Source organism: Chlamydotis macqueenii, chromosome 5 (assembly GCF_036417535.1).
Source record: "Chlamydotis macqueenii isolate bChlMac1 chromosome 5, bChlMac1.mat, whole genome shotgun sequence".
NCBI lineage: Eukaryota > Metazoa > Chordata > Aves > Otidiformes > Otididae > Chlamydotis > Chlamydotis macqueenii.
This window is the reverse complement of record NC_141560.1, coordinates 52590670-52603640: the sequence shown is the minus strand read 5'-3', so window position 1 is coordinate 52603640 and position 12971 is coordinate 52590670. Positions and strand designations below refer to the sequence as shown.

Here is a 12971-nt window from a genome sequence, read left to right as displayed (position 1 = left end):
AGAATGTTGATACATCCCAAAATGAGAAGATGGCTCTTTAAGAATTTTCTAGGTCCTACTTTTAGACTTTTACATTTAAATTCAACTGAAGTTCTATCCTAGACAACACAGTCCTTTTTAGATGAGTCCCTATTTGTAATTGCCAAGTTTATACATAAAGTGGCTGAGTAAGGGTCGACAATAATTTTCCATTGATGACAATATTAGTATTTATAGTAATACATCTACTAATCTAACATATGAAGTCATGCAGATGAAGAACTTGCAGGCATCTGTATTTGAGGTTAGGACCTGCATTCAAGTACTTGACTTGACCTTCGTTACAATGCTGCTAATACAGTGAATGGAGTTATACTTGATTTATAACAATATAGCTGAGATTACAAATTGCTCTGAGAGTCTACAAAAGGGTTGAGTTGCTTATATTTTAATTTTTTTTTAGTGCTACAGTTTAAGTCAGTGATTTAAGAGTAATACATGTCCTCATGTAATTTGAACTACATGGTTCATTAAATGTAGTAAACACAATACAGAAGAAATAAATTTAACTTTGTTCAAACCAAAGCAAGTGAAGTAGGCTTTTCAGCAACTTGCAACATGCTCTTGAAATCAGAACTGTAACAACTGATAACAGAGATATACAGAAGAGATAAAAATAAACCATTATCTTAAGCAACAGCAAACCATGGCAAAAAAGGCTCACTATCAAAGAATCCATTGAAAACACTATAGGAAGAGGAATGAATAAGGCAGAGTAGCTACAGAGTCCATGAACTTACTTGTCAAGTCTTTTAAAAAATTACACAGCCATCTGATATTTAGATTGCTTGGATCAAAAAAGTAGGACAGAGACCTTTAAAAGACTAAATAATTATATTGAAAAACATATGTAGAAATACTTTAAGAGTCATGTAAAATTTTTAGACTGGAATTGTTTTCTAGCACAGGATTCTATCACATAATTCTTCAAAAAAGTAATGTCATCCCATAGCCCATACTTAAACCCTTTTGCAGTTTGTATAACAAAGGAAGAAGATTTTGATCAGCACTCTACAGTGTATATCAGAAGATATATAGCTTCCAAAATGACATCACTAGAGCATTGCATCACGAACATCTGAAAAATTAAGGCACTTGGCAGCTTGGAAACACAACATATGTCCATTAAAAAAAAATATTCCCTATATCTAGGGAACCAGTTTTAGGGAATGACCCAACAAATCAGCAACCACATTTCTAAAAAAGTTAAAATGAAATAGTTCTATTTCAGTCACGTATTTATTACAGATGCAGTTGAGTTTTAAGAGGCAGCGAGGGAAAAGAAAATGTGTAAACTTAATTCTGATGCTTGTGGGAAAGGAAAGCAAGACCTGAACCTCATGCGTTGTAGTATTACAACGAAGTCACCCACTCTGTTTTAATGCATGTGTATTTTCCTTCAAATCATATACCAAGAGGGAGACAGGCATCTTAGACTTACCAGCAGATTGCAGAAAACTGCAGAAGATGAGCAGTATAATTGTCGGAAGCATGATGCATGCCCTAACTGGGGAGTTTTTTTCAGTACTCTCCTCCGTTCCAAATAGGCAGTGCTGCTGCTGCCACTTTCTAGGCTTACCCCTTCAAGCTTGGATGCTTTATATATAGAATTGCAATGCCCTCCCTCATTCCCATGGCTTTCAGAAACTGCAACAACAGAGCACCCGCCAAACAGGATCTCCTCTTTATTACGTTCAACACACCTAAATGCCATTTAGAAAGAAAAGAAAAAAGAAAACACAAACCTCCTCCAGTTCATTATCATTCTTACAAGGTTTTTATAATGGGTTCTATTTGTTACAACTCAAACACATTTAACTTCATTTACTGAACAAATTTGGTATTACACCCAAAAGCAACAGGCAAAAAGACAAATAATGCACAAATTATGATCACTATCTGATAAGGAGAGGAATAATATTGGACCAGTACACAAAGTGGAAGAATGAAGTGCAGGAGTTTTGGAACTACTGGAAAGAATTTGTGGATAAAAGATGGTAAGGCATGAATGAACAGAGATACAGACTTCAGACTTTTTTATTAACTCTTCTTTCATTAACTTCTATTCGCTCTCCTGAGTGACTGTGTTCATCTCTCCCTTGTGTGACTCTTTAAGCGAAATGATAAACTTTGCCTCCGTAAAAAGGTCTGTCTGTGGTACAAGCACAGGAATAATTCAGCTTCTTCCCTGAGTTTGCAGGGGAGCTAAGTAAGCTCTTGCCTACAACCTCAGCACTACCAAGGGCAGAGGGCAATCCGTGTTACAAAATGGGAATGGCTATGGCATCATGGTACTCTAGTGACTCTGACAAGTTCATCTCCACCTTACCACCAACATCCCAAAAGATCAATTCCAGTTCTGTTACAACACAGATCTCTCCACATCAGAGGTGAAACGTCGAATGGACTCGATAAATTCACTGTATCACTGCCACCATGGAACTGACACAATACAAGAAGAACTTAACTTGCTTGATTCTGTCATTTTTCACTAGCACAGTAATTACTTCAGGAAAAAAATAGTCCAATTAGAAGACAACTTTCCCCATAAAATATAAAAGGTATGGATTACCTCTCCATATGAACATCTTCAGCCTTTCCTTTTTCACCTATGCAATACATATTTTAGGTAACTAATTTCTTTCCTGGATTCTTATTGTTTTGTCCTTCTCTGGTGTCATTCTTCTGCTTAAAAACCTGCTCCTCACCATGTTCTCAGAGTCATCCCTTCTGAGTGGTGTGAAGAAGCATAGAAGAAACCATCCTTTAATGTAATTTCAGCTCTGGCTTAACCTGGTTGTCACTAAAATAAAAACATTAAATTTTAATTGAAATTAAGGTCTGTCTTATTTCTTTTGCCTTCCCCCCTCCCCCCCCCCCCTTAGCAACTGAAGGGTAAAGTATATGGTTGCTGGTAACAGAATTGTGACCCTAAATTCCAAAATATCTATTGAAAATGTTCTGCATCTGCCTTATAACAAAACAAAGTAAATGAACAAAATAAAGAAAAATTATTTTCAGTGAGAAAAAAATCTGTTCAGTTAAATCTCAGACATTTAAGAGAATTTTAAACTAAATATTTGACCACATCTACATACTGATCATTGACATATCCCATGGTTTCAACTGGATTGTGAACATTTAATATTAAAATCCTCCACAAGGTAAGATAAGAACAATCTCATCATCTTTGACTCTGCTGCACTTGATGCATCACTTTTTTGTTTACAGATCCCTTTCACAGATTTCACCTTAATGTAGTTAAAATAATTGAATTTTTAAAATTAAAAGTAATAATGTGAGAATTATCATTTGACTCCAATATTTAAAGCCTGTACGTGACTTTTACATAGCTCCCTTCTGCAATGCAGTTCATATACTTTAAAATAACATGACAACAGCTCAGCACTTCCTGAATAAACAGGACATTTTTCCAAAAGATGTCAAAATAAATACCTCCTATGACTTGTCACTTCTGAAAATCTTGATCAAAGTGCAAAAATATTAAGTCCTCAAAACAGCCTGAATAATTAGATTAATAGTACAATACATCTATAATTATTAAGGTTTCACAACTATATATATTACATCAATTTCTGGCAAATCACTTCTAAGTTCTTAGTAATGAAATCCAGACAAGAATTTCATTTTTTACGCTCTTCTGAAATCACTGCTCTATGAAGATCAGGAACTGTAGTACTCTCCATCAACTCAAACTTGATCACTGATAGTGTCATACAGAAATTTACCTTCCTCTGACAGAAAAGATGAAAAGAATTTCATCACTGTTGTCAACTAGGTATTTATTTTCATTTGTTACACATTTACATAATCTTTCTGTCAAGCTGTAATAAATTAAACCAGCTGGTATCAATGAGCATGCCATGACTTGATCATTTCCAGAGCTGGGAACTTGAGGCAACATTTTTGTGGTCAATGGTACCAGACTGACATCTCATGGAACCAAGATCACCAGTAATGCATAAGAAGGTACCAATGCCTTTATATATCACTTATTTTCCTCTTCCATTACCCTGCCTTTAAGCTTTTCTCTGCAGCCTTTATGTTTACCAAAAACTTTTATGCCTTTATTACATGAACTTTAAAAAGAACTCATGAAATGCAAATACTAACAGAAGTTATTACAAATACTTATAAAAAATATTGTTATTTTGAGTTCCCCATATTTGTAGCCATGTGCTTAGCTGACACTTATTGTATCTGAGAAGTCAGGATAAAGATTTTACCTTCAGCTGTCCTGGAAGGAATTTCACTCAATCAGCCTAAATATTTATGATTCAGCCAGTAACTTGTTATTTTATAAGGACATTAAATGGTGATACAAATACAATTAATCAAAAAAAGCCATCTATGACTACATTTAAGTCAGGACTCCAGACCAAGAGAAAAGCATTTGCGGCAGGACTATGAGAAGTGACTAAGTCCACAGTACATGGACAATTATTTTATGTGGAAGAGCTTTGTGAAAAATTGTCTGTAAAGCTGCAGTGAGAGAATGATGGGGTTTTTTACATGCCATGATTATAATTGATTTAGTAACATCATTAACTGTCAGAAACCGGCATCATGCAGGGTGAGTAGAGATTATTGTGGCCATATACATCTTCCAGTAAAAGTTTCTCAGTATTTAGGTTTAGTTTACTTTCTGGCATCATGTATACTTCTGGAAGATTTTGAAATGTGAAAGGAATTTATGTTAAGCCAGAAATTATGCATATTGAGAGAGTCATAACACTTTAACTAAGTAACAGACCATCCTGCACAGTTTAACTTTCCTAGGAAATTACATCAGTTCTAGAATATTTTGATGCTTTTATGACGATCCCTTAAACATTCCACTTCCAGTAATATACTCCTCCTTTGTGTATGATTTTAGCAGCCTTACATATATTTGGATAAATAGCTACATATCTTTGTAAAGTTTCAAACTAAAATATAGCATTTGATTAGCCCTAGGCCTTGTGGGTGTTCATGTAATTATCAACTTTTGAAGTTTGCGCCTGTAAGATTCTATCACTCTCTTTGGTGTCTAAAGATACTGGCTACAGCTTAACAGCAGTCTGATACAACAGCTGATCTGGTGGATTTTTTTCCTTTGAACTCCAATATTTGTCTATCTTACTCAAATTTTAAATCATTGTAAGATATGTTGTTTTAACGTGAACTATTAAAATCATACATACTTTAACTTCCAAATTATTGTAGATGACTGGCCTTCAAACAAATATTTTAGAATATTTACGATAGAATAATTTATGTACAATTAATATAACATTTAATATCTTAGAAATGTTGTAGCAGAATTAGGTAAAATAAGGCTCCTGAATACAAGTGGGTTATCTTTACGACTGAGACATTTCACTATGACTGGTGGGGCAATCTCAGTTTCCATCTGCCTTAGATATTTCACAAATTTGCCTTAGAAATTTCACAATAAGTGTGACAGAATGTTTCCTTCATTATCTAACCCACTTTAAAATTTTGGTAAGATCACATTGTGGAAAATTAAGCACTGTGCAATAGTCACAAATGGGGAAGCTCCTCAGAAATACCACACTTTCCTTAAAGAATTTTGCAGTTGAAGAGAGCAGAAGTACATCTGTATCACTCAAGATTTTGACTGAACAACAGTATCTCTGCTGTATAAAGCAGAATCACTAAATCCCTACAGAGATAACTAAATATATGCTGACTGCACCTCTCATGAAAAATTTTCAAATTTTTATTATAGTTATTAATATAATTAGAATTTAGCTACAGATTGGAAAAAAAAAGCTTTAAACAATGAATGAATGAATAAGAATTTTGTCCTGGACATGGACAACCAACAGAAGAACTGTGTAGCCTTTTCTCTGGACTATTGTGGAAAAAAATGGAGTATATTTGATTTTTCCACTTCAGTGGAGAGGAGATAAAAGGAAATATTCCTATGCTGTAATATATGCAGTAAATTTTACGTCCTGGTCTTCTGTTCTTACAAAAAAAAAAAGCTTAAGTGCAAAATAAAAGGCAGGCAAGTAGTCAATGCTAGGTATTTTATATAAAACACTTTAAATAAAGGTCAGAAAAATCAGTATTGTGAATATATGACAGGAAGGAAAAGAGGGATGCAATGACTAGTCAAGTCAGAATAAGATGGGGAAGCATTAGTGCTTCACCTCACACAAGGTAATTTCATTACCATTCCACTATTTCTAAATAAACCAAAACCTCAACATAACTGTCATTACTATGTTAAACATAAGAATACAAGCTCCCATTTTGTCTGCCTGTTTCTCATTGTTATCTTTCAGGTAATTCAGCCAGGGAGCAAAGGATCATACGCGCTGCTGCTTCTCTAGGCTAAACTTACCGCGTACACCAGAGGCTCCTGTCTAGTTGTTTGAGTAGCTGGCAGGCAATCAGGCACTACAAGCCAGCTGGCTGCCTGTGCTGCCAAGATGCTTTCCAAAGAAACTGTCAGTAAAAGAGATGCATATTCTGAGAGTGTTCCCATTGTGGTAAATAAGAAAATTTTGGCCGAGAAATAGTCACAAAAAACTCATAACCAGCTATGCCCTTATCCTCAGTCTGTGTCCCACCTTTAAAATCCCTCAATATTAATATTCATTCCGTGTGCCTTTCTACCTGTCTCTCTTCATGCTTTTTGTACACTTAAACAGTACCTAAAAGAAGTCCAGTGTGACTGTGTCATCAGACACTAATTAATCCACCTTATGGTTTTAGGAGAAATCCACACTTCCTGCTTTCCTTTTGGTCAACAAAATCAAGAGAATTCTCTTTCTTAGTACCTAGAAAATGGTCTATAGTTATGGAATTTATCAGATGCAGCCTTCAAAATAGATGGCATACCTCACACACAACCAGAAAAAATATTGCTGAGTAGACTGTTAGAGCTGCCATTCACTTAGAGCCAGCTCTGCTGTCCTTGGGTATCTGACTACGGATACTTAAACGTAAAATTTCATTTAACAATGTAAATTATGTTTTGTTGCAATGTACATAGACACAGTGTCTATAGGTGTTATGGAAGATTTAGTTTCTTGTTTTACAGTGCATATAGATGAAAAGTGAATACAAACTAAGAAATAACTAACAGCACTCTTTCACTGTTTCAAAAGTACTTTTGTACTTCAACAACTGTAAAGTCAAGTCTTCCCCATACACTCGTTAAGCAAAAAAATGTAGAAAAAAATTTCAAACACATGCCTCTAAAAGTGGTAAAGACTTCATCAATTAGTATTTAACTTTTAATTATAATCTGTTGGGGACAATGGCCTGAGACCTCCTCGTCTTGCCTTTATGCCTCTGGCATTCATAGCTGTGGGGACCTTGGCTGGTGTCTTTCACTCTTTGTACCCTGCCAACACAAGAGGCTGAGAAAGCCTGCCACTCCCACAGTTCTCTGAAGCATATCTCTGCCCTGAAGACAAACTTGGATGAAATATTTGAAGTGTTTCTGGAGTAAAACCTGTGGGGGAAAAAAAAACCACAAACAAAGCAAGGCCCATCACTGTGCGACTGTGCTCTCACATGATACCACGTTATCCTTCCTGTGCACAGGAACACAGAGAAGGCAAATTCTGTTGGCTCTCTTCTCCCACACTCTCTTCTCCTGCTCCTGAATTCTGTGTTATTCATGCTGGACTCAAACTGGTTTGCATTCTGATCTCCAGAGTGGTCTGGGCTGCACAGTTTGTCCTATAACACTTAATCTTAAATTATGGTCATTTTAGCTATAGTGCTGACAGAAAAGAACAGAACAATACAGTTGTGGAAAGAGAAACCATTGAGGGAATGTCTCCTTTATTCACGTCTGTCTTCTATCTCTTGGTAATTGTGTACGACTTTTTAATTAAGATTTCCCTCAAACTCTATCATTGTGAACAAAATCTGTGCAGTATCTCTTAAGGCCAAATTTATCTTCTAGTGATTAAGTAGCTTGTAGAGGAAGACATTGATTCTCTCATTTTCATTTGCTTCTAGTATAGAGAATACAGGTATTCCTTCTAGCTATTTCTTGACTATTCAGGATGACCTTATATCAAAGTCTAGAGACTGATTAGACTTTATGCTGAACTAAATCAGAAATGGGTGTGCTCCTTTTTTTCCCCAACTAGAAAATGTTAATACCAATTTTTTTTTTTTAATTCATAACATATTTTTTTTCTTCTGGGTTGTATTATTAGCATGGAGAACATTTAACCTATGAGCAAATATTTGGGAAAGTACAGTCTTTTTTTTTTTTTTTCAGCTTTTAGGCTTTAGCAATTAATTGGTATTCCTTTTCTAAGGGAAAGTCAGGAATTACCCTGAATTACACATTAGCAGATCTCCTGGGCAGCATACATTTAGAGTACATACAACACAGCAAAGGAATGGAAGGTATTACACAGGAAAACATCTGTGGTACAGGTTTCTAGCTTAGTTAGAACACAGTTTATTAAGCCACAAGAACAGGAAACAGCCTAAGTTCTCCTAATTGCTGTACTCAAAATTGCCATGCAGCTGAGCTAAATCTGTAGTTTGCAATTAATGTTCAAACTGGACTTAGAAAAAATAATTTGCCACTTGTTACATCATGGCTCTATTAATTTATTAATCAGATAGATTTTATTACCAGATATAGAACAAAAAGCAAATATGTTGTGTGAACCAGTAATCCATTAAGTACAAGCTTTGACCTCTACTGGTAAGGAAGTAAAATAAAATCTGTATTTACACAAATATTAAAAGCTAGGAGCAGGAAGTCAGTGGCAATGACATGTTTAACTTGCCCTTTAATGTGTGTGCATTTTAAAACAGATAATCTCCAATTGATGCTAATATAATATATCTGCTAAGATAATACGGTCAAATACAGTCAAGCATACACTTTTATTTACCCTTTACTTGACACATTCTGATTCTTTTTCTTTTTCATGCATTTTGGTTGACCTGGATTTAAAAAAAAAAAAAAAAAAAAAAAGAGAAAAAGATATTCACTTTGCCAAAGCTCTTAGACTTCTGAATCATAAGAGAACAGATCTGAAAAACATGACTTACATCTTGTTCGGAAATTTGGAAATCTCTTTCCAGTTCTAAAGAAATTAAGTTATTGGGCGAATGAAACAAAGTTAAGGGTGTAAAAAGCATGAAGGGATTAATGAAGGTAGTTTCCATGCATACAGTTTCAAGAACAAAGGACAATATGGCTATTTTTCCCATGGACAGAGAGCACTATGTATGGATACATGATGGAACTGCAGCTGCAACTTGCAACTATTATTTACAGCTGCTTGGCCTCTTAGTCCAGAGAGCTATGTTTCTGTCAGTTGATCATTTAACATACTAAGACTTCACTGCATTAAGAGACTGGCAGCCATTTTGTGTTTATTTTAATGCAGAATAAAGATGTCAGCACTACATTTTCTAACAAAGATTTGCCATTTTTGTCCTCATTTTTCACCCTAATACATGCTATAGATTCAGGCTGGAAAGGCCTCTGTGCATGCACAATTAAATAGAATCGAATCTATATGCTATTATCAGTCACACTGTTAGAGTAAGAACAGTTTTCCTTATGGGGAAAAACCCTGCTACCTGAAAGTTCTGTGTAATTAAGTGCGCATGCACTTTTAACACTCTGAAGAAGATTAAACATAATAAAGTATGAAGAACCTGTTGGAATATGAGAGCCGAATATTAAATCGCCTTTATTTTGCAGTTTCACTTTTCTGTTTTTAAACTGAGCATAATATAGCACTGGTTTGCTGCATTGTGTCATGTAGTTATACCCTTAGTATCTCAAGCTTGGATTTTCTCCCCTTGGGTCAGGTGGCGAGTGTCTCATATGCAAATATACAGGACAAATATAAAGAACAATTTCACAGACCTTAGGTAGCATCTGGACTCAGCTTTAGTCCTTGCACTTGTGAGTATGACTACTCCCTTGTGCTCCTTGTTAATTTCTAAATTAGTAGTAGGTACTCTCAATTAGTTATTCTCCATCTTTTTTTATTCTAGACTGTCTTTCCTTTCAGGTACATGTCCCACTATTTTAATTATTGACTTGAAATCTCTAGTTTCTCATGTTCAGTTTAAGAACAGGCAGAGGGAGGAATAACAAGAACCTGCACGTATGTTATGTATCTACAATACAATACAAACAAGACATTTAAATGTATTTACTATCTAAGGTGCAATATGCTGATATTTTCCCAAGAAGTCAGACCATACATTGCTAAATGCATCTAAGATCTTATGCAAATAAGCTAGATGACTTAACTATTATAATAAGACTCAATATATTTTCCACCTACTAATACTTACTGTGTATATAAATGTATATACATAGTGTATGTATATACATATATATACTGTTCTTTTGACTCTATTCAGAACTGAAAACTTCGATGAATCAGTCCTTAATGTGGCCTAAAGTATGTGAAAAAAATGTACAGCTAGGTTTTGTTCTACTGATATAATTCTGGTATGATGTCAGTAATTCCATTTGAGTTAACATCACAGTTGTTCCAAGGCCTATGAATGCTAAGCTGTATACAGTATACACTTTTCTCAACAGAATATCAGCAAAGTACTTGAATATCAGGTATATGAGAACTTGAAATTGCCTCTGGAAAATCTGGCAAGCTGAACTACTCCTGTGTTTATATATTTTCAATCAAACAAAACTAATACACCCATGAATACTGGCAGTTGCTGTCAAAGATAAAAGTCTAAGATAAAGCTCTCACACACTTTAAAAGTAATATTCCCCAAGTCTCAAAAGCAGTGAGAAATTTGTATCTGAGAAGTACAAGAACGTAAAGAAAATTAAAAAAAAAAAAAGTAGAACTTCAGCTTTTCCTTTATAATCTTTTTTCAAAGGTCATCTAGTTCAACCTCCCTGCAAGAAGCAGGGACATCTCCAACCAGATCAGGTTGCTCAGAGCCTCATCCAACCTGGCCTTGAACGTTTCCAGGAATGGGGCATCTACCACCTCTCTGGGCAACCTGTTCCAGTGTTTCACCACTCTCATTGTAAATAATTTCTTCCTTATGTCTAATCTAAATCTATCGCCCTTTATTTTAAAACCATTACCCCTCGTCCTATCACAACAGGCCCTACTGAACAGTCTCTCCCCATCTTTCTTATAAGCCCCCTTTAAGTATTGAAGGGCCACAAGGTCTCTCTAGAGCCTTCTCTTCTCCAGGCTGAACAGCCGCAACTCTCTCAGCCAGTCCTCATAGGAGAGGTGCTCCAGCCCTCTGATTATTTTTGTGGCCCTCCTCTGGATCCGCTCCAACAGATTCATGTCCTTCGTATGCTGGGGGTTCCAGAGTGGGCATAGCACTCCCGGTGGGGTCTCATGAGAGTGGAGTAGAGGAGCAGAATCACCTCCCTTGACCTGCTGGCCACGCTTCTTTTGATGCAGCCCAGGATGCCATTGGCTTTCTGGGCTGCAAGTGCACATTGCCAGCCCACGTTGATCTTCTCATCCACCAGGACCCCCAAGTTCTTCTGCTCACACTGCTCTCAATCCATTCTCTGCCCAGCCTGTATTTGTGCTTGGAATAGCCCTGACCCATCTGCAGGACCTTGCACGTGACCTTGTTGAACTTCATGAGGTTTGCATGGGCCCACCTCTCAAGCCTGTCAAGGTCCCTCTGGATGGCATCCCTTCCCTCCAGCGTGTCGACTGCAACACACAGCTTGGTGTTGTTGGCCAGGTACTGGTTCACTCTCTTATTCTTTCACCAAGGTGAGAAAGATATATGCAGTGGGGCTCTTGTTTAAAGAGTTGGTGTTTATAAAAACACCATTAAATGTAAAAGAAATGTTGAGGTTGATGCCTTGCACGTAATGCAGCAGTGAGCATATGGCACTCTCCAGCTCTCTGGAACAAGGTAAGCTTGTTCCTCTTATAGGTTAGCTTATTGAAAAGACTATTAGTTTGCTAGAAGAGCATTGCTGATAACTACAGCCTTTTTCCAAAGTTTTCAACAGACTTTAAGAATACTGAATTCAGACAAAGGAGGCTGCTGAAGATAAGGACTGGGTCTGGATTTTAAATTCTGTGAGAAGGCATCATAGATAACAAAGGACATGCATGATATACCTGTAATGGACTGCTGAGAAGGTACTCTGCAGCATTTTTCATTGGCGGCCATTTCCCATATGCTGAAAACTTCATGTCCAGATATACGCTGTTTCTTCCAGTCAAGCAATAAAAAGGCCATGTCATTGTTAGGAAAAATATTCAGCAGCCTTATATCCTTATATCCAATGAGATACAATAGAAAGAATTGTTTGTAGACAACAGTTGCTATCTGAGAATACACATCCTACACTGACAAATGGAGGTAGTTTTTCTGAAGAAAGGAGAACTTCATGAGGGCTGCAAGGTACAAACTGTTATATTAAAATGTTGCTAAGCTGAAGTACATTAATAAATGTCAAAACACTTTTGTTGATTTTGCCAGTACTAATCGTATCTTCTGCTATCTTGTTATGCTTGCAATGATGATGAATACTGGTGAGAGAGATGAAACAGTGTTTTCCTGCAGTTTTTACAGTGGCCAAACCTGAACGTATTTTTTTGTAGGATCTCTCTCCTCATATCCTATTTGGGGTGCAAGCACTGAGAATAAGCAATAAGAACAGTGGAGTGGCTGCTGTTAGGAGATGTAGGCTTTCTATTGTTTACTACAACTTCATGTGACAATGCTAGAATCAGCTTAAGGCAACCTGTATCATGGGCTCCTTACTTGGAAAGAACTTTATCTTGCAGTAAGAAGGTAAACAATCTTGGCCATTCTCTTGACAATCTGTGCTGAGGACATTTGTCATTTATATACAATTGCTTTCATAACACTAAGTCAGATAGGGAAACCACTAGGTAGCTGAAGGCACATTTATTGCCTATACA

The 12971-nt window shown here is 36.3% G+C and overlaps 1 protein-coding gene across 1 annotated transcript in view; it reads right to left on the bottom strand.

Moving 5' to 3' along the window:
* The window catches only part of LOC104478382 (mucin-6), a 50020-nt gene extending 37738 nt beyond the window's left edge, over positions 1-12282 (bottom strand). The window contains exon 1 of the mRNA XM_086749624.1: positions 12162-12282. Within this exon, the coding sequence (XP_086605750.1) occupies positions 12162-12282 (121 nt within the window). The remainder of the gene's footprint in view (positions 1-12161) is intronic.
* Between the last annotated feature and the right edge of the window lie 689 nt (positions 12283-12971).